The sequence below is a fragment of the Cydia pomonella genome, chromosome 22 (assembly GCF_033807575.1).
Source record: "Cydia pomonella isolate Wapato2018A chromosome 22, ilCydPomo1, whole genome shotgun sequence".
Taxonomy (NCBI): domain Eukaryota; kingdom Metazoa; phylum Arthropoda; class Insecta; order Lepidoptera; family Tortricidae; genus Cydia; species Cydia pomonella.
This window is the reverse complement of record NC_084724.1, coordinates 8,482,704-8,509,122: the sequence shown is the minus strand read 5'-3', so window position 1 is coordinate 8,509,122 and position 26,419 is coordinate 8,482,704. Positions and strand designations below refer to the sequence as shown.

Genomic DNA, 26,419 nt, shown 5'->3' with positions numbered 1-26,419 from the left:
GTCGTGTATACATATTTTTGGCACTTTATCCGTATTGATATTTAATACTTGACTGTACTAATTTACTCATTTTGTTTCAGAGTGTAGTATGAATTTATCCCAGTTACATAGACTTTATTTTCTTGGAATAGGTGCTCATTGCAAGTCAGAAGACTAGTAGTTGTTGGAGGTTTGAAGACTTTGAAGCTCTTACTTGAATGAATGAAGTCACAATGATTCCAACCAAACCAAACGTCAAAATTCCAGTCCACAGTTTTTAAATTCCTTAAATATTCCTTCACCGAACCCATGCTTATCAGTTAAAAAATCCCGCATCCAATGCAGACGTTTTTATTGACCATTGCTACGTTAATTCCTTGTTGATAAAGTAGGCACTGTCACAAAATTTCATCATAATTTCTTATCAGTACTATACTTACATACGTCATTCCTATTTCTTTCACGACTTAAAGTTGTGTGTTTCACTGAGCAAGGCCGTCGTTTAGTTATCCGGTGTTGGTTAGAGTGCTCGGTCGCTTTGCATTTATATAAAAAACGTTCGATCTTATTTCAGTTTTTTTTCGTAGTATAACCGTGCCCGGTAACCTTGGTGTGGGAAGGCCGCGAGTTTTTCATATATTAGCGTGTAATCTATTCGGTCACGATGTTGAAAAGTGCTTCGAAGGTGACAATAAACACTGGTAATGTGTTGAACTTAATTGATATCAAGAAAAAGGCTGGGCAGAATGTAACAGAAGAGGTCAGTATTAACTATGATTATAGTTATAGTTACTTTAAGTTACATTTAACTACTTTTGGTTTATCACTTTAAATAGTATCTACAGAGTTAACCAATAACATCGATGATTGCTTACTTTTCAAGTTTTAAATAGACAACATGTCACATAGTTTGTGAATTAAACAAATGCTGGAATTAGTTTGGGTTCCATATAGTAGGAGGAAATATATCTATCATACAATAGTACATTTTCAAACAATATTTACACAAGGCTTATAAAATATCTTTCAAACATATAACCAACATTCATATGAGTTTGCAATAAATTAATCATTGCGATTAATATAATGTAGGTAATGCTAAAAATTAAGGTCATTACAAAACATTATTAATATTTTATGACATAGGACTTTATATAATTTAGAAATAAGACATTTTTAATCTGATTATGAGCCTTGTAGCTTGAAATAAATGGTTTTTATTTTTATTTATAATTTTTTTATTACTGTAATAATCAGTGACCACCACAGAAGGTGCCACGTGGCGAGATTGTGAGTAGAAATCTTATTCAAAATCCCTTAACCAGATTGCGGCATTTGAGTCCATTGATGTTCATATTAAGATTTCTACTCGGACTCCCGCAATAGGCACCATTTGTGCCGATCCTGGTGATGATATGGTCATTAATTAGGCCTATAATTAAATGCTTACAATTATTTAGTGGTTTATATTCGTTGATAATTTAGGTACAGATTAAATATTTTCTTCTTTCTTACGTCTTTTTCTACTTACAAAGTTGTTTGACCAGCTATATTATATTGTGTGGATATCGCAACATAGGCTTTGTCTGTTATGAAAAATTTCATCAGGTTGATATGTTGTCTGTTTACATTATTAATTGTGGACATGTGTGTTTTTTTTTAACTTTTTTTACGAGTAATAAATTGTGCAAATTTTTTCTGTGGCCAAATGACAGTTTCATTGGTTCTGCTGTGGATGCCAGGATTTACCATCTTAGCTTATTCTTCTAAATTGAAACTGAAAGAGTTATTATATAGTTATCCTGTTGACCAATTGTTAGTGAAGGGTCTCCGTTTCAGCTTGGGTAAAAATGCTTAATTGTATGTCCAGATGTTCTCCGGAATTTCATCAAATCTTGTGAGCAGGTTCAATAATTAAATAATTTTTTGTTGATTCAGTTTTTGGATTTTTTTAATGACGGAACCTTACTTTTATTCAGTTTGTGGCTATGCTCGCGAGGTCTATAGCTCACAGAGGCACTACCTAGTTAATAATTCATTCCTTAATTCAAGTTTAATGAGAATTCATATTACTTAATACAAAAAAGGGTTATACCTAACCTTAAAGTTCATTTTTAGGGTTCCATGGGTAAAATGGGACCCTATTACTAAGACTCCGCTGTCCTTCCATCTGTCTGTCCGCCTGTCACCAGGCTGTATCTCATGTACCATGATGGTTAGATTAGACAGTTGAAATTTTCACAGATGATATATTTATGTTACTGCTATAACAACAAATACTCAAAAACCGAATAAAATAAATGTTTAAGAGGCTCCCATACAGCAGACATGATTTTGTTGCTGTTTTATAGACAATGGTACGGAACCCTTCATGCGCGAATCCGACTCGCACTTGGCCGGTTTTTTTACATGTATCAATTGATAAAGATACTAATAGATAAATTAAGATCTTTTATTACTTAACTAACAGGTTTGATATTATATTATATTTAAATTATCCTACATAATTATTAACATTAGCACTACTAACTTCAATAGCAACTTTATTCATTGGCTATTCTTATCATGTCTCAGAAATATTTAATCTGCATTTCCCGTTGATTCCAACTCAAGTGTGAGTGAATTCTCCGATCCACTTTGGGCTATTTTGGAGAGAGGAACCTGTGCACAACAGTGGGATTACTGATGTGCTGTCGGAAAATTTCCAAAATTACGAAATTTTCACATTGAAAATTTTCGGAAACTTAAAAAAATCGGAAACTTTTTGAAAACATTCGCAAACTTCATATTATTGTATGGAATCGAAATTGTCCGTTTGCTTAATATCCTATGAAATTTCTGGAAAACATTTCCAACTTTTTTCGTAACTTTCTGCAACTTGTACATCTGTATATCTAGGACATACAGGCTGGCAATGATGATAATCATATTAGTAGTACATCTAGTCAAATAAGACACGTTCAAAATATTGTTTTGTGTTTCAAGAGTGACTGTGCACATTCTGAGACCTATTTTTAGCTATGACTAAGCTTTAGTAAAATATGTAGTTGTCAAGCCACACATGGCGTAGGTAATTTGCGATCAATAGTTCAACACCCATTAATCTTCATACCTTTTCCATGAACTTGTCATGCTTTTTTATACCACGTCGTTGAAAAACGCCTGATGGTAAGTGGTAACCGTCGCCTATAGACGCCTGCAACTCCAGGGGTGTTTATTACATGCGCGTTGCGACAGTTTAAAAACCTGTACGTGTACACTCCTTTTTTGAAGAACCCCATACTCTAGCTAGCCCCTCGACACCATACCAAATGTGACAGTACATGTTGTAGAAAAAAATCGTGACAAGGAGTGAGGGGTGGTCCAAAAACTCAAAATTTCGTGTGACAAAAAAGTCCGCGATGCTGTATGTCTATGATAACTTACTATACCTACCCATTTTTAACTTCTAAAAACAAGATCACATATAATATGACATTTCTAGTAATTATTATCAAATTAAATATGTTAGTAACATCGGTATTCCTAAATTTTTTGTGCATTCTCCTATGCATCGTTATTTGTTTATTAGACAGGCTGTTTTGCTAAACATAGGTATTCCAGTATTTTAAAAAGAGGAAGACATCATTATAGCAGGTAAATTATTGCCCATAAACAAATCTTATCCATAGTTGCAAGTAGGTAATAATGACATAAATGTATGGTCAGAATTCCCCAAGTATTTTCCAGTACAGTCAGTACAATATACAAGATTGTTTAAAAATACAAGATCGTTTAACAATATTTTATATATGTATATGTAACGTTTTCAAGCACAAGGTACCACATTGTCGCTTACAATTAGGACGAAATTTTTAATTTTATCATTAATACGAATTACCTGTCAAACCGTCCTTATGGCAAGCAACAATGTGGTGCCTTTTGCTTGAAAACGACACATATTATTCTGTATAAGTAATTAAATTTGAATTTTGGAACTTTTCACACTGTACCCACCTTAGCAAATTTCTGTTTGGCCCAGTGGTTGACTGGTAGAGAATGCCTCAAGGCATTAAGTCCGCCTATTGTACGTTATACTTGTATTTGTGCAATAAATTTTAATATAAATTAATTAATTAAAGGGTGGAAGGCTCTGCTTCTAATTGTTTTAAGAATATATTTTTTTACAAAAAAATATTTGTTACATTGTTGGTATAAGCTTTTCAGTTTTGGTATAAGCTTATAAGGTCAACTGCGTTGGTGTGGACACCTTGTGCGTATGCCACCATCAAGATTGCCTACAGTTGTGTTTTAGTACTTTTCGTTCGAACTAGCTTCGGGTAAACGCAAGGCCGCTGGACAATATCTGCGGTACAAGGACGTCCTGAAACGCCACCATAGAAATATAATGAACGAAGCGTTTGACAGGTCTGTGAACGTCACCTGCCGGCCTCCGGCATATCGTGTGAGTCGTGGGAGGACCTTGTAACTCGGAAATCTGACTGGCGAACTGCGATCAACACTGGTCTCAACAACTTCGATAGTTCACGCCTCGGAGATCTTGACGCTAAACGCCAGCTTCGAAAATCTCGGCCCAACCAAGCCCTCCTACACACACACTACCCAAGCTTTACTGCCTGACTTGCGGCCGGAAGTTTAAAACAAAACTCCGTTTCGCAAGTCATGTTCGAGCCCATGCACGTCAGAATTCACAAAATTTTTGAATTTAGAAATATTTCATTTATTATTTATTTCATTTATTAATTCCATTTATTAATTGCATTCCATATAATATGTCCGGGTTTCGCCGTCGACGGATACGTCTTGAAGGACATCATCATCATAGCCTTTATTGTCTCTGTACAGTCGCCTAGTCGGTTCGGTCAAGCGGAGCAAATCAAATAAGCTAAATTTGACCCACTTCCCGATTTCCGATTGAGTTCAAATTTTGCATACATATGTAAATCGGATGACAATGCAATATTGTGATAACATGAAGCTGATCTGACGACGGAGCCTGGAAGTCGCCATGGGAACTCTGTGATAAAACAACGCAACCTTGTGTTTGGGGTTGTTAGAATTACCTCGATGAGTAGGTATAAGTTGCTTGTGGAAAGAAAAGTACAGTACCAAAAATAATAAAAGCATCCACCAAAAATGAAATTTTTGCCAAAAACTTATTATTAGGTATATTAAAGTATTTTTCCTAAACTCATAAACGTGCACTAAAGTTACGATGCCGTTAATAATCGTTTGTCCCTTTGTATCGTATGATGGAAAGGGACAAACGATTATTAGCGGCATCGTAACTTTAGTACACGTTTATACGCGTTTTAGTACACGTTGGGGTGTAGCGGAGAGTTCCAATTTCAATTATTAACCTCTGCAATCTCTTTCCTAGTGGCTCCAAGAAGCTGTAGTCACAGCGGCCACACCCCGGGCAACCACGTCAGTGGGCTAAACCTAGGAAAGGGGACTACATCCACGAGCAGCTGTGGAGTAGTCCACGGATGATTCCCGTGAATGTAAAGTCTGCATCGACTTATATCTTCTTAAATGTTGATGTAGCAAGGTAGTGTGGAAAACCTTAAGGGCGTTAGTCAGAATCCACTTAGTGGCTTGCGGCCTTTCCACTGCATCCTGACCTTTGCCGATCGTACCGGTTTTCCGGTCCATTGGGCCACAAAGGTAGGGACGAGTGAAGTGGACTTGTACCCGCGCAACCGCTGGTCCACTATAAATAAGTTCACGCGCAGATGACCTTAGCAACTCAATCTGGATTCGAGCTAAAAAGTCCTTCGGCGATGGGGTGTTGGCGGTGGGGTTTAGGTATCGATGTACCGAGACCTTAGTTGACACCCTGCACGTAGGCGGCCAGGAGAGAGTGGTCGCTCTTGGAGTCGACCGAGGCGGGACTCTGAGTTCGGCAGCACATCTGGCGACAAAGCAGCCCTATTTAGGATCGCTCTGCTTTCCTCTGCACAGAGGAGGGGCCTAGAAAAGGTGGCCCAAAAATAGTCTGCCTCTCCATTACCTAGGTGCCTAACCGCGGGCATCTGGGCATCGAAGAAATGCGGTCGAAATATACATAAACAACAACGGATGTTAATAACAAAACGACAACTTTGCATTGCTACCTGGAATGTGCGAACTTTACTGGACAATGATCGCAACTTATGTCCAGAAAGAAAAACTGCTCTGATAGCGAGAGAGCTAGCCAGATATAAAATAGATATTGCTGCCATTAGCGAAACCCACCTAAGTGATTGTGGAGAGCTGTGTGAGCAGCTTGGCGGGTACACATATTACTGGAGCGGACGTCCTGCCGGTGAGAGGGTGGGTAGTGGCGTGGGCTTTGCTATACGCAATAGTTTGGCAAGAGATCTGAGTGATCTGCCTAAGGGTGTCAATGACCGCCTCATGACTCTGCGCCTACAAATCACAAATAACAAATACGCCCATCTGATAAGTGCTTACGCTCCAACTCTACCTTCTTCGGATGAGGATAAGGAGGTATTTTACCAAGTTCTTCATCGAACTCTTGAAGGAATTCCGAAGCACGACAAAATCATTTTGTTGGGAGATTTTAATGCCCGTGTAGGCACCGATCACGAACACTGGAACGGTGTCCTCGGTAAACATGGCGTTGGCAAGTGTAACGACAACGGATCGCGCCTTTTGACGTTGTGTGCTGAATTAGATCTTGCCATCACCAACACCTTTTTTCGTCTGGTCCGCCGTCATCGAAATCGATGTGGAGGACTATATATACACGTTTATGAATAAGGGGGCTAATGTGTATCCGTGCCATAGGCGCCAGGCGGGCGCCACAAACAGCCAATAGCAAATATTACTTTATATAAAATGAACAGACGGACTAACGAATGAATCATTGCCTGTGTTCATCATAGACGTAGAAACGAGTACCTCCTGTTGATCGTTGCTATGCATAGTGCTAATTATCTACCTAGTTATACCTACTACTGCACGAACGGGAAACGCAATGAATTCACCAATTTTGAACCCTAATGCAAGGACTTAGAGTATAACATTTGTAGTTTAAATATGTCGTCGGTTTTATTATAGCAGCACTTTTTGACCATTGGTGGACCTTATGTCTTTGGAGTAAGGATTGAAAATTGTTAGTTAATAATGTGGAATAAGGTAGGTAGGTAATATGTGTAATGAATGACTAACTTGTAGTATTATTTATTATACTATTTGGTACTTAATTGTTTGTAAATAACAAATATGGAAATTTTATTGAGTAATAAATTTTACCGTTTACTACTTTACTCACTAATTAAACAATATTCAATAGATACCTTGTGATTTACTATAGATTATGTAAATATAGGCTGCTATAGACATGGGGTCATAACTTATAAGTTATAACAGTTACTATGCCTTATCCTAGAAATTATCTTTGACAATAAAAGAGCCCACTTCACAAAACATCATCAGTTCCACTTGATACTTCATCCAATGGTGCTTTCTAGAGAAATACATGAGTTACTTTAAAAACACTCGAAACCATAATATGTGTGCCTATAATATTTAAACAGTTTTCTCGATTGAGAAAATCTAAATTTCGTTATCTGCCTCGCTATCACTTTTGCATATTCGAGGGACTTGATGACAATGAGACCTAACTGTTAAATATCCTTCCCAAAAAAAATGAAACGATTATCCATGCAAGCCAAGATGTCTCCGAAAATTTTGGGAACACACTTACATAAAAAAAAAAAAGCGGCCAAGTGCGAGTCGGACTCGCCCATGAAGGGTTCCGTACCATTTATGACGTATTAAAAAAACTACTTACTAGATCTGGTTCAAACCAATTTTCGTTGGAAGTTTGCATGGTAATGTATATCATATATTTTTTTTAGATTTTTCATTCCGTTATTTTAGAAGTTACAGGGGGGGGGGGGGGGACACACTTTTTTTCACTTTGGAAGTGTCTCTCGCGCAAACTATTCAGTTTAGAACAAAATGATATTAGAAACCTAAATATCATTTTTGAAGACCTATCCTTAGATACCCCACACGTATGGGTTTGATGAAAAAAAATTTTTTTTTTAAATTTTATGGCGTATTAAAAAAAACTACTTACTAGATCTCGTTCGAACCAATTTTCGGTGGAAGTTTGCATGGCAATGTATATCATATATTTTTTTTAGATTTTTCATTCTGTTATTTTAGAAGTTACGGGGGGGGGGGGGGGGGACACACTTTTTACCACTTTGGAAGTGTCTCTCGCGCAAACTATTCACTTTAGAAAAAAATGATATTAGAAACCTCAATATCATTTTTAAAGACCTATCCATAGATACCCCACACGTATGGGTTTGATGAAAAAAGATTTTTTGAGTTTCAGTTCTAAGTATGGGGAACCCCCAAAATTTATTGTTTTTTTTCTATTTTTGTGTAAACATCATAATGCGGTTCATAGAATACATCTACTTACCAAGTTTGAACAGTATAGCTTTTATAGTTTCGGAAAAAAGTGGCTGTGACAGAATCGGACAGACAGACGGACATGACGAATCTATAAGGGTTCCGTTTTTTGCCATTTGGCTACGGAACCCTAAAAACGAAATTTTGAATTCAGTTCCCTTTATGTCATAAACACAAACATCACTCAAACGCCAACTAATGCAAACCTCACTCGAAAGTGTGAAGGTTACTTTGACAGCGTCTGCCATAACTCCTATAGTTGTCCGTGGAGCGGTGTTTACGACTAGTAACGACAAGATTAGGTGTTCTTGGCGTTCAAAACGTGTAACATGATTGTGGAAATCTTGGCAGGCTCGTAATCTGTTACCACAGACTTCCTATAGCACCCGCTTCCTATAGCGTATCAACACAGTGAGTGGACAATGATTGTTGACAAAACATATCATTTCAGCGCTTGCGTGGCGCTGTATTACAAATTAACATGTCTGTATTATCTAAAGCTGCGTCCAGATTCCGACAATTTGTAGACTAGGAATACCTAATAGCTGACCAAACGAAAACCAAAAACAGCCAAAACGGGGAAATAATCGGGGACAATAAAATTGATTTTAATTAACTTTCCCGCTTTAATATCTTTTTAAAAATTGATCCTAGCGAAAAAGTGCATGGAACCTTAAAGGCAATATTATATAGAATATTTGCGTATTACATTTTTTTTTTGCTATGGGCCACTGTTTACGAGTTAATACGAAAAACTAAAAAAATGGCACTAACTTTCCCCTACCCGTTAGCGCCACCCCCATCCATCAGTACTTTCAGTATGTTGTGTTAGATGCCTTAGCATCTTTATCTACAATATGTCAAAATTCGTCTATACACTAATTATTTCCCCTGTTTTTCCTTCGTTTGGTGGCCTATAATTATACATGTTGTACTTAATCTTTTTTCTATAGCGATAATTTTAACTTGAAGTTTATATTCCGATGTCCCTTTAAAAGGACAACTTTAAATCGTATTTTGAACTATAATAACTGTAATATATGTATAAGAATGTTCCAATTTCGAAACAGCAAAAAAGTCTGGGACTTAGGACACTAAACAAATATCAAACTTATTCTTTGAATCTTTCTGAGGCAAATTTTAAAGGAAAAAGATAATGTTTCGTAATATTTGCCTGAAGTAAAACAAAAACTCAAGAATTAACCTTACTTAATAAACTGTTTCAAACCTTTCCAGCTATCAGAAAGCATCAAGCTGACTCTATCAGAATGGGGCTCCCAAAACGGCGTCAAACTCCAAAATGGCACAGAAGACCCCGACGCCTCCCACGACTCCGACTACGCCGTCCAATCCTCCGTAGTCACGGGCACCAGCTCCGAAGTCGTAGTCAACATCACCAGGCCCCATGATGATGTGCAGATAAAGATGGCCGAGGAGGAACGGAAGAATTTGAAGATTGGTGTGAAGATATTTATTAATGAGGATAGTACGACTGCGCTTGGTGAATGTTTGGAGAATGGTAAGTTACTTATGATGGCACTTTTACTAAGAGACATCCAGTGCGACACAGAACCCCAAATATATATTCAGACTGGACGTTGCAATTCTCTTCCAATCAGCGGGGCTAAGGCCTAGGCTACTAAACGAAACGCACACTCGACTGCCATACATTTGTTTCATAGTGTGCGTTTCCGTTACCCTCTGGTAAGTGTACCATCGAGAAATAAGTAATCGTAGAGTGCTCACTCCATATATCAGTTTTCTTACTTAATGCTTACTTATTTCTCTATGACCATACTTACTTACTTGACTTATAACTGAATGGACGCTTGAGCGGAGTCTACAGCAAACTGGGACGTGCGGCGTTCATATTAAATATATGAAAACGTATGCGAGTGGTCTTAGTGCACACTATATACAGTACAATTTGACGCTGCCAGTCACGCTGCACGCCTCGCTGCACGCGTCGTCACTCACACTATGGTCGCTTTTATGTCTGTCATCATAGCTGTCACTTTATAACAAGTATCTAAGTGTCACAATGACACATGATATAATTGTGCAACCAGCCATGAGATTATAACAGTGCAAACAACCTACACAAATAGTAATTTCTTGTTATCAAACAGTTATGGATATGATCTGGTTAAAGATTTCACTGTTGACGGCTGACACATCATATATAACCGTTTGGTAACAAGAAATTATTATCTGAATAGGGCTAGAGGTTTAATATAGGACCAAAATAGCGATTGTAGGTATTGTACTGTACCTACAGTAAGTTGGCAGCGATTTTGACACCCCAGACAGTGCAAGTGTTATTTTGAAACTAAAACTTTTTCTTACCTGGAATGAAAACTGTTTTAGTGTTTGGTTTAAACAAAGATTGAAGAAGAAACAAGTATTTTTTAAATGTTCGGATATTTTAAAACTGGGACAGCACGAGAATATGTTGGTTTGTTTTGTCGAGAGATAATTATCGCTCGCGCTAGTTTTGGGAGTTATTTTGATCAAAAAGTTTAGTAAAATTTTGAATAATAATAAATAAACAACCGCTCACACCGATGTTGCCCTTGAGCCATCCTAGATGTCGCTTTTTGTGGGGGCCTATCTTGCGAGGGCGTGTCACGGAAATAAAATTGAATAACGTTTTATTCGGCAGGCGTCCCGTTTTTTATCCCATTAGTCCAGTATTTAGTCCATCGCGTTCACCCAATAGCCCCGTTCATTTTAGATTCCATCAACTCTCGAATAGTCCTTACACCCTAGCGGGTGCTGCCTCTGCGTGCGTCCCATGGCACGGGCAAGGGCAGCATCCGCTCGGTGTACCCCTTACATTTCATTAAAGTGTCAGAAGGGTATCTAAGTATTGGCTTCGGCTCCGCGCACGCCTCCCAAAGGTCCGGCTCCGGAACACCATTGTTCCGTGATGGGGAAGAACAAACAACATAATTATATGTCTCGGATATAACGTGTTTAATTGAAAATTACCTTTTAATGAGACTTCGCATTGATTTAAACTCCCATTGAATATTTTATACCTTCACACCGTCTGTGTGCGGTCATTTTCTTAGTCTAAACTAAAAAAATAGGAATAATTTTCTTACTTACAGGCCTTTTACAAAATGTATTTCAGTATTTATAAATATTTATATATTATATATATCGTTGTCTAAGTACCCTCAACACAAGCCTTATTGAGCTTACTGTGGGACTTAGTCAATTTGTGTAATAATGTCCTATAATATTTATTTATTTATATATATACGTATGTATATCGTCGCCTAGTACCCATAGTACAAGCATTGCTTAGTTTGGGGCTAGTTCGATCTGTGTAAGAATATTAATTAATTAATTTATTATTTATTTGACTAACACAAAGCATATTTATCTTCAAAACATTATATATTAGCCTTGATACACAAAAGTTTTGTTAAATTAAAAAAAAAAAGATATTAAAAGTATGTGGAAAAAAAATTACAAACTATTTTTGGGCTAGCCTGTACTAATGAAGAGACGCTTTATAAATAGATTGTTGTACATTGACTCGCCTGTTGCTATCTCTATTGCACGCGTATAATTATACTGATGTCACGCTGGCACAGTGACAATGACAACCGGCATCGTGTGCGGGACAGCGATATAATTATTCGCGTGCAATAGAGAAAGCAACAGGCGAGTCAATGTACGAAAATCTATCTAGAAAGCGGCTCTGCTTTAGGGGTATATTTCTAAAAGAAATTATGAAACCCCTAGGAATATGTACATGACTTTGCACGCATTTTTCTCTGACATTACCTATAATGTTATTCTATTACAAATTTGTTGATTCAAGTCATAATTACTTTTTAGAGTTCCCTACCCAAAGGGTCAAACGGGACCCTATTACTGAGACTTCTCTGTCCGTCCGTCCGTCCATCCGCCCGCCCGTCCATCCGTCTGTCACCAGGCTGTATCTCATGAACCGTGATAGCTAGACAGTTGAAATTTTCACAGATAATGTATTTCTGTGGTCGCTATAACAACAAATACTAAAAACAGAACAAAATAAATATTTAAGGGGGGCTCCCATACAACATATTTTTTTGCCGTATTTATAAATAATGGTACGGAACCCTTCGTGCGCGAGTCCGACTCGCACTTGCCCGGTTTTTTTATCAGCTTAACGTATGCAGAAATCCGGACTAGTTATGTCACTGATTTATAAATCGATATCGGTGTGCAACCAATGATTGTGCATACATTGTTTTTTAGTATTCTACACTACGTAACGTCCGTTTAGTTTGATAATATTTAATCTATTTTGTGCTTAATCTTATCATGACAGTTAAGTTACAAGTGGACATGTTTAATTAAATCTCTCAGCTTAGGAAACAATGAGTGCTGAGGTTTTAATATTTGTATTATTCTGTATCTGATACCTATTGTATAAGTATATACCTACTCTTGTGATATTATTGGGATGGTGTCACATGTTGAATTTTGTAATACATAGTTACATAAATATGTATAGAAAATGGGCAAATTATCACAATAAATTGGACACCAAAAAAAGTCATCAAGGTGTCATATTTTTTTAACTTTCAAAATGTAAAAACATTACAAAAATAAATTGTATTTCAACTATACAAGGTGCCCGCGAGGAAACGGGAAAAAAAATAACCACGTATTCCTGAGAGAATAAGAAGGAAAAAATCTTATAAAAAATTAAGTCAATTCCGCCAAAAAAAATACTTTTTGCATGTTTTTATACAGTCATAATAAGTACATGTTCTTGAAAAATTTATGGATTAATATGAAATAGTAAATATTTTTTTCGGAAAAACTAGTCTATTCAAAGTGTTCCTTGTCATTTTGATATCTGTCAATAAGAACGTCTAGACTAGGTTCTATAGTGGCGAGATCGCCATCAAAAAGGCGTTATGCACTGAAACAAAAGAAAACGTTTTTTTTTAAATTGGTATTAACTCTGAAATTAGTAAATTCAAATATAAAAAAAAATATATATATATATATATATATATATATATATATATTTACATTTTTGTTTCTAAATACGATTCTGAATATACTGTTTCCTCGCGGGCACCGTGTATACATAGACGCAATATTTCACCGCCAAAATTGCAATTTTGCTATTGCAATACTTCATGCCGCTTGATGGTAAGCAGTCTCCGTAGCCTATGTACGCCTGCAACTCTAGAGGAGTTACATGCGCTTTGCCGACCCTAAAACTCCGCATCCTCGTTGAGTTCTGCCAACCTTACTCACCGGCAGGAACACAACACTATGAGTAGGGTCTAGTGTTATTTGGCAGCGGTTTTCTGTAAGGTGGAGGTACTTCCCCAGTTGGGCTCTGCTCTAGATTGGGAATGACATCCACTGCTGGCTGTGCCCTACCAAAGAAAGCGAGATGACATTCCCAGTGCCCATGCCTCTTTTTTGACGTAGTTTAAGGACATACCCGGGTCTAATAAGGACTCTAGATCTGGAATGACATCCGCTGTGCTGTGCCCTACCACACAAAAGCGAGATGACATTCACAATGCATGCCATACCTCTCTTTTGGACGTAACTAGTGTAGCGACGTACCGGAGTCCAGACTGTCGTTTCTTAATTTAGTATTGATTTATGACATTTGATTCTCAAAATAAACCGGATCGACTGATATAGATTGTGTCATTCACGAAGACGCCTGCCATGCCTCTTATTGTCATGTTATTAAAGGTTAGATTTGACAAATCTGCGCGCCATCGTGGATGACACGAACTATAACCATTAAACCACTTGTCATCTAGCCTATTATTAACACGTATAGATAAAGTACCTAACCTTTCTTTTCAACTGTTATCATTCTATCAATATCAATGTAGTAAACACTTAGCTTATCACTTGGATCAAATGGATAAAATCTGACAACTCACTCTTCAAACAATATTATGTCGTTTTCCTTTGACATAAAACCTTTTATTTTATTTTATTGTAGGTTGAAATAAAATTCGCGTGGGGTATGAGTGTTTTGCAAGGTTAGTAGGTAATTAAAGACTCACCTCTGATAAATGGGGCGCTTTTTTATGACGATTTTTTTTGTCTGCTTTTAATAATCAATCAATCAATCAATCAATCATTTATTTAATAATAAAACTGCAGGTTTGAAGATCTCATTATTCTCGTCGAAACATATACAAAATCCCACAAACACAAAATTACACACGTTTTCGTAACACACATGAAAATTTTATTGAACATACGGTGAAATTGCATTATTATGTACGGATTAGGGAACTCTATCCACCAAATTAAAAATCTAAGTAATCTTATTCCAGTGTTTACGGCGCTACACACAACGGTGATAGACAACGTGATACTAGCATATAACCCGGAGACACCTCCTAAAGACCAGAACGAGCCCATGACAGCATATTCTAATAAGGCGTCGCCTATATCGCTGAGCAATAATGTTGGTAAGTATGGCAGGGTCGCCCTGTAAGGCATAAATATTGATGTGAAGTTATTCCAGTGTTTACGGCGCTACACACAATGGTGATAGACAACGTGTACTGACCTGATTTAATTATTTAAATGTTTAATGTATTTTATGACATGACGTGTAGCTTATTTTTATTAGTATTTTTTAACATATATAATTATAATGACCCTAATTATAAGAAATGTAATGTCTTAGGCTAGCCCTGTATTGTTACATGTTGTGGTTACTTGAATAAATTAGATAAATTAAATAAATTAGGTAACGTGATGCTAGCATATAACCTGGAAACACCTAAAGACCAGACCGAGCCTATGGCAGCATATTCTTATAAGGCGTCACCTATATCGCTGAGTAATAATGTTGGTAAGTATGGCGGGGTCGCCCTGTAAGGCATAGACAAAGTGAAGTTATTCCAGTGTTCACAGCGCTTCACACAACTGATAGACAACGTGATACTAGTCATATAACCCAGAGACACCTCCTAAAGACCAGACCGAGCCTATGACATAATCGCTAACCATTAATTTTGGTAAGTATGGCAGGGTCGCCCTGTAAGGTATAGACAATATGACGTCATCACGTTGTATACGTCATCACGTCGACTATATCCCAGAGCAATTTAAGTAAGTATGGCAGGTTTGCTATGTGGGGTTGGACCCACTTTTTATACATGACATATGTTGTGACAAACTAGCGCCGCAGGCTGTATCCGGTGCAATTTCATACTATCCGGCCCGCGAAAAAGGCACGACTCGAGGCAAAAAGTCAAAACCCGCATAGTCAGCAAGGAAGGATAAAAAAAACATTACAGTACATATGGGGCTACTTTATAGCACTAGTGCGAGAAGTAGCATATTACGTTACTGTGTCGAACATTTAAAGGGCCATATGTACTGTAAAACGTTGTACGATACATGTGCGAATAGGTAATTCGCAACTCGTGTCGATTTAAAACACTCCCTTCGGTCGTGTTTTAATTTATCGCCACTCGTTTCGAATTTCCTATTTTTCGCACTTGTATCGTAATGTACTATTTTAGTTTTTTTTTGTCATAATAAAGCTGATTGAGATTTGACTTTCCAACAATTTTTTTTTTTCTAATTTGGCCTTTTTGGATTCAGCCCGATTTCGTAACGATCACGGTGCTCACCGAATAGTTAGACGTAAATAGCAAAGGCTTTCTGCTATTACTAATTATTTTAAATTCATAAACCACATTAATATGCTAAACACAATTTTTAAGCCATTAAATTAATCTTTTCAGGAGCAAAAATCCCATCAGAGACAGACGCAGACAGCGAAGCCGATGCGCGCAAGTGTGAAGCCATACTTCCGGGGATTAAGGTGTTGTGGGCCGTATTAGAAGATTATGTCAAAAACGGTAAGTTTCCTGCGTTCCAAGACCCTTCTCACACTGACACAAAAACTGGTGAACTGATCCTCCTACTTGGGGAAGTACTTTAGTGACGTCCTCCAGTTCACAGTCGCCACTCTAATTCTCTATATGAGTAGTAACAGTCCGGGTTGCTAGCTCGGAGTACAGTTCCTGGAAGAAAGCATGAACCTTGATTTGGTCGTAGCTTATGTATGCTGCAAAAAAAAAATATGTGGAAACAACTTGTCAAGTCAGCATCACGTGTTCTTCTCACTTTTATGTTCTGATTTGTAGTTTTATTGTTTTTAGAAACAAAAAATTATGTAATTCATTTTTAACTTAATCTTTATTCAGTTCTCTGCAATAGCTATTGTGTGTGTTTTTTTTATAATACAATCAATAAATTTCCAGGTCGAGTGAACCAGCTAGGCGTAGCCGACGTCGGCGGCGGCTGCCTATACAAACTGCACGCGTGGGCCAAAGTGAAGCCAACCATCGCTCAAATAAACCTGGCTTCCTGCTGCGTGGTGCCGCCCTCCCTGCACGCTTTCTGTCGCGCCAATGACGTGCAGTTGCTGACACATGCTGACCCGCCAGGTTTGTTAATTAGTACCCAGTATTGGACACTAAGGCCACCAGTTATGGACACTATTCAAATCATTCGCACGCGCTGGCACCCCAATTTGGCTAGTTTTTTCCCAAGGCCTAAAGCTTTTTTATCCAAAGTCAATTCATTATTAGACAGGATGGACTTGATTTACGATCGAATACTTGTAATTAAACGATAAAAATTTTACTAACGATTTTATCTTGGTCCTTAAAAGGTAGAAACTTTAAAGCCCCATTGCACCTCGTTAAGAAGTATAACAATAGTAGGTAGTCTTTTTCCAGGTCACTATTTGTATGGCTTTCTATTTGTGTCAAATTTAATCCAAACCCGTTCCACTGTTTTATTTGATTAAGCAACAAATATGTTTTTTTATCTGCATGTTTTCTTTTTCCATATGTAATTATGTGGTGGCGTTAAATAAGCATTTATTTATATTTCTTTCTTTCTTTCAACACATTCATAATATGAGTGTAATAATTCTGTAATTTTTTTGACTAATAAATATGATATATTTTTATTACAAAGTAAAAAAAAAAACTAAATTTGAAAATGAACTATAAATAGAAATTGTGTCCCAAATCGCCGTCTATTGCTATCTAATGCTGGTCCGCTGTGCTAGATATGACCCATCCCTCTGATCACGCGTCAATTAGATTGCATACTTGCGCCGCTCGTGGAGCTCGGTCGTATTGACAGCCGAGCCTGCCTTCACTGCGGTGCCTTGGAGACGGGACAGCGCCAGATTATCGGCACAGGTTGCGTCCCAAATCAGCGGGTGTGTTTTATTTATTCCCTTGTTGTATTTATTCCAGATCTCCTGTCCCTAGCCGCCGTGAAGACGCTGTCGGAGGCCGGCGTGTGCGCGGGCGCGGGCTGCCGCCGCCTGGACTGGTGCGCGCGCTACCAGGTGCACATCAAGTGCCGCGGCGTGCTCGCCCTCAAGGGCTACGTGTGTAAGGCCACGCTCGATAACAAGGTTAAATAACTTATCTTATTTCTAAACGTGTAATTGATATTTACTGAACCATAGAGAATTGCTCACTCTATACATCAGTTTCCTTAATAAATAATACGTTGTATGGTAAAACGTATTATAAGTTTTAAACTTATTATAGATGAGTTTTTGTCTATGTACAGAGTGAGCACCTTAGCTTACTTATTTCTATATGACTGAACTAATAAAAAAATAGACAAAACTCAAGACGCTTCAAGTGTAAAATATTGTAACCGTAACTTTGACAGCTGAAGAGTAACGCCCCCAAGTATTGTGACATCAATATGATGTCACTCGCCCGTGCGTCTCGCTCGCACCAATACATGCACGGAAAAGTGCCAGCGAAATGCACGCGCCACTGTCATATCATAATTCAAATATAATTTTGAAGTTACAATACAAGTTTAAATTGGCCTCCAGTAATGGACCAGGGCCCAATGACGTTATGGCGCTTCTATTTTGCAACAATTCGTTTATAGTATGACCTTATGTTACTTAAATTAAGAATGAAGTGTCCATCACTGGTTCTTGTGAGCTAAAGTGTCCAACATTGGTGCCGACACCTTAAATAGTATATAGGCCACCCTATGCGATAATTATATTGTTGCACTGCACTCTACTTTGATAATGCACTTTGCGGCACTGTTTACTTCAGCTGTTAAATTTACGAATACATATGCAAGGTTAAGTGGCTCCTTTGTCTATGATTTCAACAAAAGCAATGCAATATAACTAAGAAAGCGGCCGGTTATTTACAATTTTGCTCCTACTGTATCAAAAATGAATCATGAAAAGCAAAAGTATATTTTTATTTTTTTATTTTGTTAGTATTGGTATGGAATAGTACTTACACGTATAACGTTAAGGCCCCAGTGCTGGACACTGTCCCAATTATGGACCTACAATATTTATTTCAAGTTTGTTATATGACCCTGTTTTTATCTAATTTCAATTTTAAAACATTCACTGCCACTGATCCTCTAAATGGGATCCCTGTTCGTAAGCGCTTTTCGCTACATACAGTTTTTCCCGTGTTATTGGCTATAGTTGTAGCTCGTAAACTAAAAATGTATTAAACTAAAATTAAATCACTTGCGTGGTGTATCTTCCGGCGGCCGAACGTAAGATCAGGCAGATCGTTATGTTCCTGTGTAATGTTTTGACGGTAGTCACATAATTCAATTAATAGATAGGTAGGATATGTTCGTTAGGTTCGTTCAGATTCCTGAGGGATAAACTGGCCAGAACGCGGGGCTCCGCCAACTCAAGGAACGAGATAAAGATTTTTACTTTTCATGATATGCCTAGGAACTTCACGATCTGCCTGATCTTACGAACGGCCGCTGAAATATCGAATTTAGAAACGTTTCGACGGTTTGATTTTAAGCGGTCGAATCTACAATCAACATTTTAGTTGGTTTTTGTCAACGATTTAAATTATTTAATTTTATTTATCTCATAAATTCGTCAATTCTTTAGGTAATCAAAAGTAACGAATCGAAATATGCTTCAAAAGTATCTACCATCCTCTAATAATTATAGAGATGTCTTTAAATACAACTACAACACTGCCTGTGCCTGTGCCACTACCACAATCCATGGGTCCATCTTTGGGTCTACAGAGAAACAAAAAAAATCGAAATTTCGTTATCTAACCTCTCTATCACTCTTCCATATTCGAGCGATAAAGAGGCAGATACCTAAATTTCGCGTTTTCCAATAGGCCCTTTGTAAACAAACCGCCTTGACACATCAATGTCATATTTTATTATTTGTGAAAACTTGCCCAAAAAGTAGTTTAAGGCACAGTATGTATAAGTTACTCTATGGTTTACGATAGGTGCTACTGCTGCATTCTGGCGGCAGAACATTGCAGTAATACTCCCTATTAGGGCTACAATTGACAGACTGATCAACGTCACTCAGCAGGCAACTATGAAAATTCCCATACAATTAAATTTTGGGAAAGCTTTAACGGTGACAAACGATGTGGTACAACTGACCCTTAGACTGCGAAAGATAATTTTGACAACGAATAGAGTTGTTTCCATCTACAAATCTGAGGGCAGAATTGTATCCCAATAATTTCTTTTCGATTATAAAAACATGTTAAACTACTTTTAGGGGACCTGTAATGACCATATTTTTGTAAATATTGAATTTAAAATATCTTTTGGCACACGTCACGTGACCAAACTCGAAACGTCATTGAAGATTCTGATGACGTCACAACTCTCGGATTGACACTGTTGACAGTTAGGCGATAAACAACAAATGGCAAATGTCAGTTGACAGTTCGTATCTTCTACGTGTGTATGTAGTTATGTGTCAAACCGTAAGCTGTGACGTCACACAATTTTCAAAGAGCGTTTTGGGCGCGAAAGCATCTGTCAAAATATATTTTGTTAATTTAACATATTTAAAGCCGTTTTTAGTATAAAAGTTGAATTATAGGGCAACTTTTAGTTAATATAAAACGTAATACAAGCGTTTCAAAAAATTTGAAAGAACCCTATTGTACAAATATCTCTATTTGATAAGAGTACTCGAGGGTGGCAGATACTTTTGGCGCGTTGTTTCTTTTCCTTTTCGTTGTATTGTTTTTTGTCCCCATAAAATGTGACGTAGTTTTTGTATGGGGTGAAATTTAATTTTTAATTTCTCTCATGTGCATTATAATTTATAATTCACAGCTACAAAAACATGCAGTAGCACTCGACTTATTTATTTATTTGATTAATTAATTAATATAAAGACAAAAATACAAGAGTGACCAGAAACAATACAACGAAAAGAATTTTGACGAATTGTTACTGTTATTTAATAAATTTAATTATGTTCTTAATACACCCAAGATAAACTAAAATAAAGTTGTGATTTGAATAAAGCATAAGTTTTGCTTTATTATTGTGATATAAGTTATGAATTTACAAAGAAAACGTACAAAATAAATACAAAAACCGTAGTCTCAATTGACAAAATATAACAACAATTTTGTAATCTCTTTGTTGGACATAATTATTGACAGTCATATTGTATTCATAGTCAGATTACCATTTGTCATTATTCTGAAACGGTTAACTTTTCAGGATTTTCGTAAGGTTATCCTATGTTAGGTTATGTTTGTTTCATGCTAATCCTGAAAAGTTAAGCGTTTCTGAGATAAACCAAATTATGACTAACGAAAATGCGGACAAACAATACATTATGACTTAAAACTTGATGGGAAACAATAGAGACCCGATTTAAGTTTATTGTTTAGACATTAAAGTGCCAGCAAATATGATAATATAATTTTAAAGATATTATAAATTTCTAGTAAGTATTAATTTTAGTTGCGATTAATATTCGTACTTAGAGGGATCCTAATTTTCTTTACAAATGTAATCTCATTTAAATTTAGAGGATTCCTCATGAAATGCTCTATTTATTTAAAACTTTCGATTTTCTAGTTTTATATTTTATTATAAGGTAAATGACGATTGTGAATTATACGCCGAAGAAAACTTAAGTACGAGTACTTAATTATGTAATTATGTTTTACAGTATTTTAATATATAGTTACATTCCTATCCATATTGACTAACACCAAAGAGAATTTGAAATAGAGGTGGATTGTCAAAGAAAATTTTGTAGCCACAGTAAATTTACTGCCATCTTTCGACACATGATTAAAACTTTTAGAACGCCATTTGACTTTGATCCTTATTCTTTCACTGATATGTGTTAAATTTGTTAAATATCATAAAGTGGCGCCATCTAATAGATCAAGGCCAAAGGTATGGCGGCATCGTTTCGAGCGATAAGCGATAGGGTAAGATGGCGCCACTTTTTGATAGTAAACTAATTTAGCACATAGTGAAAGAATAATGATCAAAGTCAAATGGCGTTCTAAAAGTTTTAATCATGTGTCTAAAATGGCAGTAAATTTATTGTGGTTACAAAATTTTTTTTGACAATCCACCTCTATTTCAAATTCTCTTTGATATTGACTAACACTAATCTTTTGAACCTCAATGATTTCTAAAGTGGTCAAGAATGACAGATAACATTTTTTTCTAAAAAAATAAGTTTTGTGTCAATAAAAACGTCTGTGTATTGACTATGACTTCAATACCACATGTAGGACGTAATGTAGGGAAAAGGATCCAACCCCCAAAGATCTGTCAATAAAATTTGAACTTAATGTCAAAAAGAAAAGTCATTCACTTGAATGACAAACTTGTGAGGATGGATGCATTTCGCTAAATCACGTCGTATATAGATCGTGTCATTCACAAAGCCATGTGCCTTGACTCTTATTGTCGTGTTATTAAAGGTTAGATTTGACAAATCTGCGCGTCATCGTGGATGACACAAATTGTAGCAGGTATAATATTTTACACAAATGTAATTTATTTGGCCATCAAATTAGCCATAGGTATTGTTGACATTGATTTTTAGCATAAATATACAAGGTGCCCGTGAGTATTGCGAGAGATTTTAACGGTGCATTCCTGATGGCAACAGAAGCAAAAAATGTTATGTAACTTTTTGTGAAATTCGACAAAAAAAACTCACGGGCACCTTGTATAAAAAAAACTATGTCTATTTAATAGTGAATTTTTGATTGATACAATAATCCTCAGTATGTATAATAGTCATGTACCAGTAATGGATCCATCCTCTGAATGACGAAATAACTTGGACATGTTGTGCATTATAGTCGTGTACCAGTAATTGACCCATCCTCTAAATGACAAAACAACATGGACATGTGCATTATAGTCATGTACCAGTAATGGACCCATCCTCTAAATTATGTAATAACATAGACATGTTGCGCATTTAACTTTACTTCCATCTTTTGTGCAAAAATATTAAGAGGAAAGGGGACGGCCGTTTCTCCATACAAACGTACTCCCCATTTACCTCTCTGGATATTGACATTAAGGAAAATATTTTTACATAATTTGATGTATATTAACCATAGCTATCGTACGTACGGTATGTTTGACTATTTCGATTTTTTGATTATTGTAAAAATTTGGAGCGAATAACAGATTTCATACAAATTTTTTAATGCTCTTAACTCGTATGATAATTATAATTCGTAAAAATCAAATGTAGGGACTGGGGATAGCTGTGGTTGATATACAACAAATTGTCTCAAAATATTTTCAATAACCTTAATATCCAGAGAGGAAAATGAGGACTAAGTTTGTATGAAAAGGTAATTTCGCACTTACTTACTGTTTTGCCCTCCTAAGTCGAACAGCGGTAACTCAAAAACAAATGATTTTGAGAATTAAATTTTACTTACTTACTCCGTTGGCTCAGCGACCCAAAATGAGACTTGGCCTCCGACACAAGACAGCGCCACTTTTCTCGGTCCTGTGCGACCTCTCGCCAATTGTCGACTCGAAGCTCGCGCAGGTCCGCCTCCACCATGTCGCTCCAGCGATACCTAGGGTGTCCGATAGGACGTCCGCCTGCTAGGCGACCCAGGTACGCTCTTTTTACATTCCGATCTTCGTCCATCCTCTCAAGGTGGCCCAACAAACGGAGTCTGTGGGCTTTACTTTTTCCCATGATGTTAAGTTCAGCGGTCTTCAATATCACGGTTCTTAAGGACTGTCCAACTTCCATCTGGTCTTCGTTTGGGGCCCAATATTTTACGTAGGATTTTTTTTACTTAAATTTTAAAAATAATTAATTTATGGTTGAGATGGCATTGAGTTTTTATTTGAGATACCGCTAATATGAATATGACGCAAAACTCTGCGTAGAGGGCGCCACTAGCACAAACTGTAAACAAAACGCCTTGATGGATCAATGTCATATGAGTAACTTAACTTCAAACTCGGATAAATCCAATTGTCCGATTTTGCGATTTTGGTATTAAGAGGAATTCCTAGTTGCGCTTTTTCCATACAAACGCTCTCGACTGTTTCCTCCCTGGATTTTTAACCTAGAGTAATGATTTTTTTTTTAAATAAGATCAATATCATCAATATCTGTGCCGCTATTGTTTTGCTGTTTTGGATTATTTTATATTGAAGAAGCTTACAGCGCCTCGAAAATCGCAAAAACGCCTCAATTGACTTGGCTTCAAAAAAAGACGCAGTATACAAATATGACAACAAATATCCAAAAAATCAAAACAGCGCCATAGATTATTTCATAATGATTGGTTGCGTTTTGGAGGAGGAAACTGTCGAGCGCGAAACCTCGATTTTTAAGTTTTTTGCGTGGGAATTTTAGTCCGAGCTGCAGTTGTCCTTATCGCACGCACGCACTCCCGCCCACCGCAGCGCGACAGAAACATATAGCTTCAAAAATTCGAGTTTTGAAAAGTTGCTCAGCTAGGAATTGCCCTTAAGAAAAGGTAATAGGGTAGATATTTCCTAAACGGATCGAATTGATTTATCCTAGTTTGACGTTAAGCGACACATATATATTCATAACCTGTTTATAGTATAGTCTATATAAGTTACCCTATGATTTACGGTTTGTACTAGTGCTGCCTCTAGCGGCAGAACATTGCAGTATTACTCCCCATTGGTTTAGTTTATCAAATTCAATACATTAACTATTATTGAATATTTAAGAAAAAAAGTCACAAATGTACTGCCTGATATAAGAACGAACTCACGGACCACTTTCAAAATAAAAGTTTTCCTGGTTTTTCGCGCAAAGTAAGGATACTAAGCACAAAGAGCTTCGTACATTGAACCCTCCCACCCGCAGTTTCCTATATCTATCGCAGGATCTTTATATCTGTCCCGCTCGCATAGTGGCCATTGATCACCGGCATCGTCACCAGTACATACATATAGTTAATATAGTTATATAGAGATACCGCCGGCATCGTCACCGGTACATATAGAGATAGGAAATTCAATTCATTCAAAAGGACGAGTCAATGAACGAAATTATTCGTGCTTAGCTTCCTTAATTAATCGAAGGCATTTTTGTTTAATTTTCTGTCACATAAATTTATTTTCACAAAATATCCACTCTTGTTTTTAAATATAGCGTTTTATTTTTGTGTGAAACTAAAAAAGACAATGTTTTGTATGGAAATGGGCCCGTGAAACATCTTTAAAACACAACTTTGATTACGAAATATCAAATATTGGTCATCTTATTCCTAAAATGTTTTGACATTATATAATTTTCGTGAAAATATACTTCATGTAGAAACAATGAAATACCTACGTGCACTTATGCTTAAATATTATTTAAGATAGGTTATGTTTAAATTAAAGATAATATATTTATTGTACAGCATTGGCTTTGTTTTATTTACTTTCGTTAAGAGAGAAGTATACACGTGATCGTCCATAAAACGAGAAAACGTTTTTTTACTTCCATTCATTTTCCATTGTCCATGATTTTTAGGGTTCCGTAGCCAAATGGCAAAAAACGGAACCCTTATAGATTCGTCATGTCCGTCTGTCTGTCCGATTATGTCACAGCCACTTTTTTCCGAAACTATAAGAGCTATACTGTTCAAACTTGGTAAGTAGATGTATTCTATGAACCGCATTAAGATTTTTACACAAAAATAGAAAAAAAAGCAATTAATTTTGGGGGTTCCCCATACTGAAACTCAAAAATTTTTTTTTCATCAAACCCATACGTGTGGGGTATCTATGGATAGGTCTTTAAAAATGATATTGAGCTTTCTAATATCATTTTTTTCTAAGCTGAATAGTTTGCGCGAGATCTAGTAAGTAGTTTTTTTAATACGTCATAAATGGTACGGAACCCTTCATGGGCGAGTCCGACTCGCACTTGGCCGCTTTTTAGTATGCTATTGACACAATGAAAAACTAGGTTTATAGATTTTCCGTTTTTCATTCAAAAAGCTATTCTTCCCTCTTAAGGTACTCAACATTTTAAAAGGAAACTATATTAAGTTGGGTTCTGTTACAATTTGAAAGCAGGGTTATTTTATTTAACACTTGCATAGACGACCGATTTTGGGTTATCAAAATCACTTGGTCTAACTATGACTTCGCCCTCGCCCGACATGTCGAGCGAAGTCCGGCAATGTCACATGGTACTTCACCCGACTAGCTGGACACGTGACCTGGGACGAATGTCCCTAAGGGCTTTGTACACAAATCACGCGAGGTTTTTACAGCTACTTTTTGAAACCCCTCCCCCCCCCTTCTGACTCTTGGTGATATTTGGTGAGATTCTTGGCTATCTTCCCTCCCCCACATAACAACACGTGTATTTTTTTGGATTTTTTTTATCCGACCTAATTTTACGATACATAGTAAAATCTTGATTATTTTTCTATTTTCGTTATGAATTGATATAGTTTGTATTCGCGCTTCAAAATTTCGTAAAATAGACTCGCTATTTTGAAGTGCGAAGTGAAGATTTATATTTAACGAAACCGAGAAAAGGTATCTGCTTATGTGGTAGATATTTTTTCTTAGTTTCGTTCATTGTAGAAAAATACGCGAGAGGTCTCCTAACCCCCCCTCCCCCAACGTGATCTGTCGTGATTTTTTCATGGGGGGTCATTCCCCCTATCGA

At 36.8% G+C, this 26,419-nt stretch overlaps 1 protein-coding gene across 2 annotated transcripts; it reads left to right on the top strand.

The window, feature by feature from the left end:
• The first annotated feature begins 124 nt into the window (after positions 1–124).
• Positions 125–25,156, top strand: LOC133530111 (glutamate--cysteine ligase regulatory subunit). Of its 2 annotated transcripts, XM_061867946.1 has the most exons (7): positions 125–367; positions 554–739; positions 9,652–9,934; positions 14,742–14,879; positions 16,170–16,286; positions 16,692–16,877; positions 17,703–25,156. In XM_061867946.1, the coding sequence occupies exons 2-7, from the start codon at positions 644–646 to the stop codon at positions 17,873–17,875; spliced, it is 993 nt and encodes a 330-aa protein (XP_061723930.1). In that variant the 5' UTR covers positions 125–367; positions 554–643; the 3' UTR covers positions 17,876–25,156. The 2 variants fall into 2 exon arrangements, with proteins under 2 accessions (XP_061723930.1, XP_061723929.1); XM_061867945.1 differs by lacking the exon at positions 125–367 and having other exon boundaries at positions 392–739.
• Positions 25,157–26,419: the final 1,263 nt, after the last annotated feature.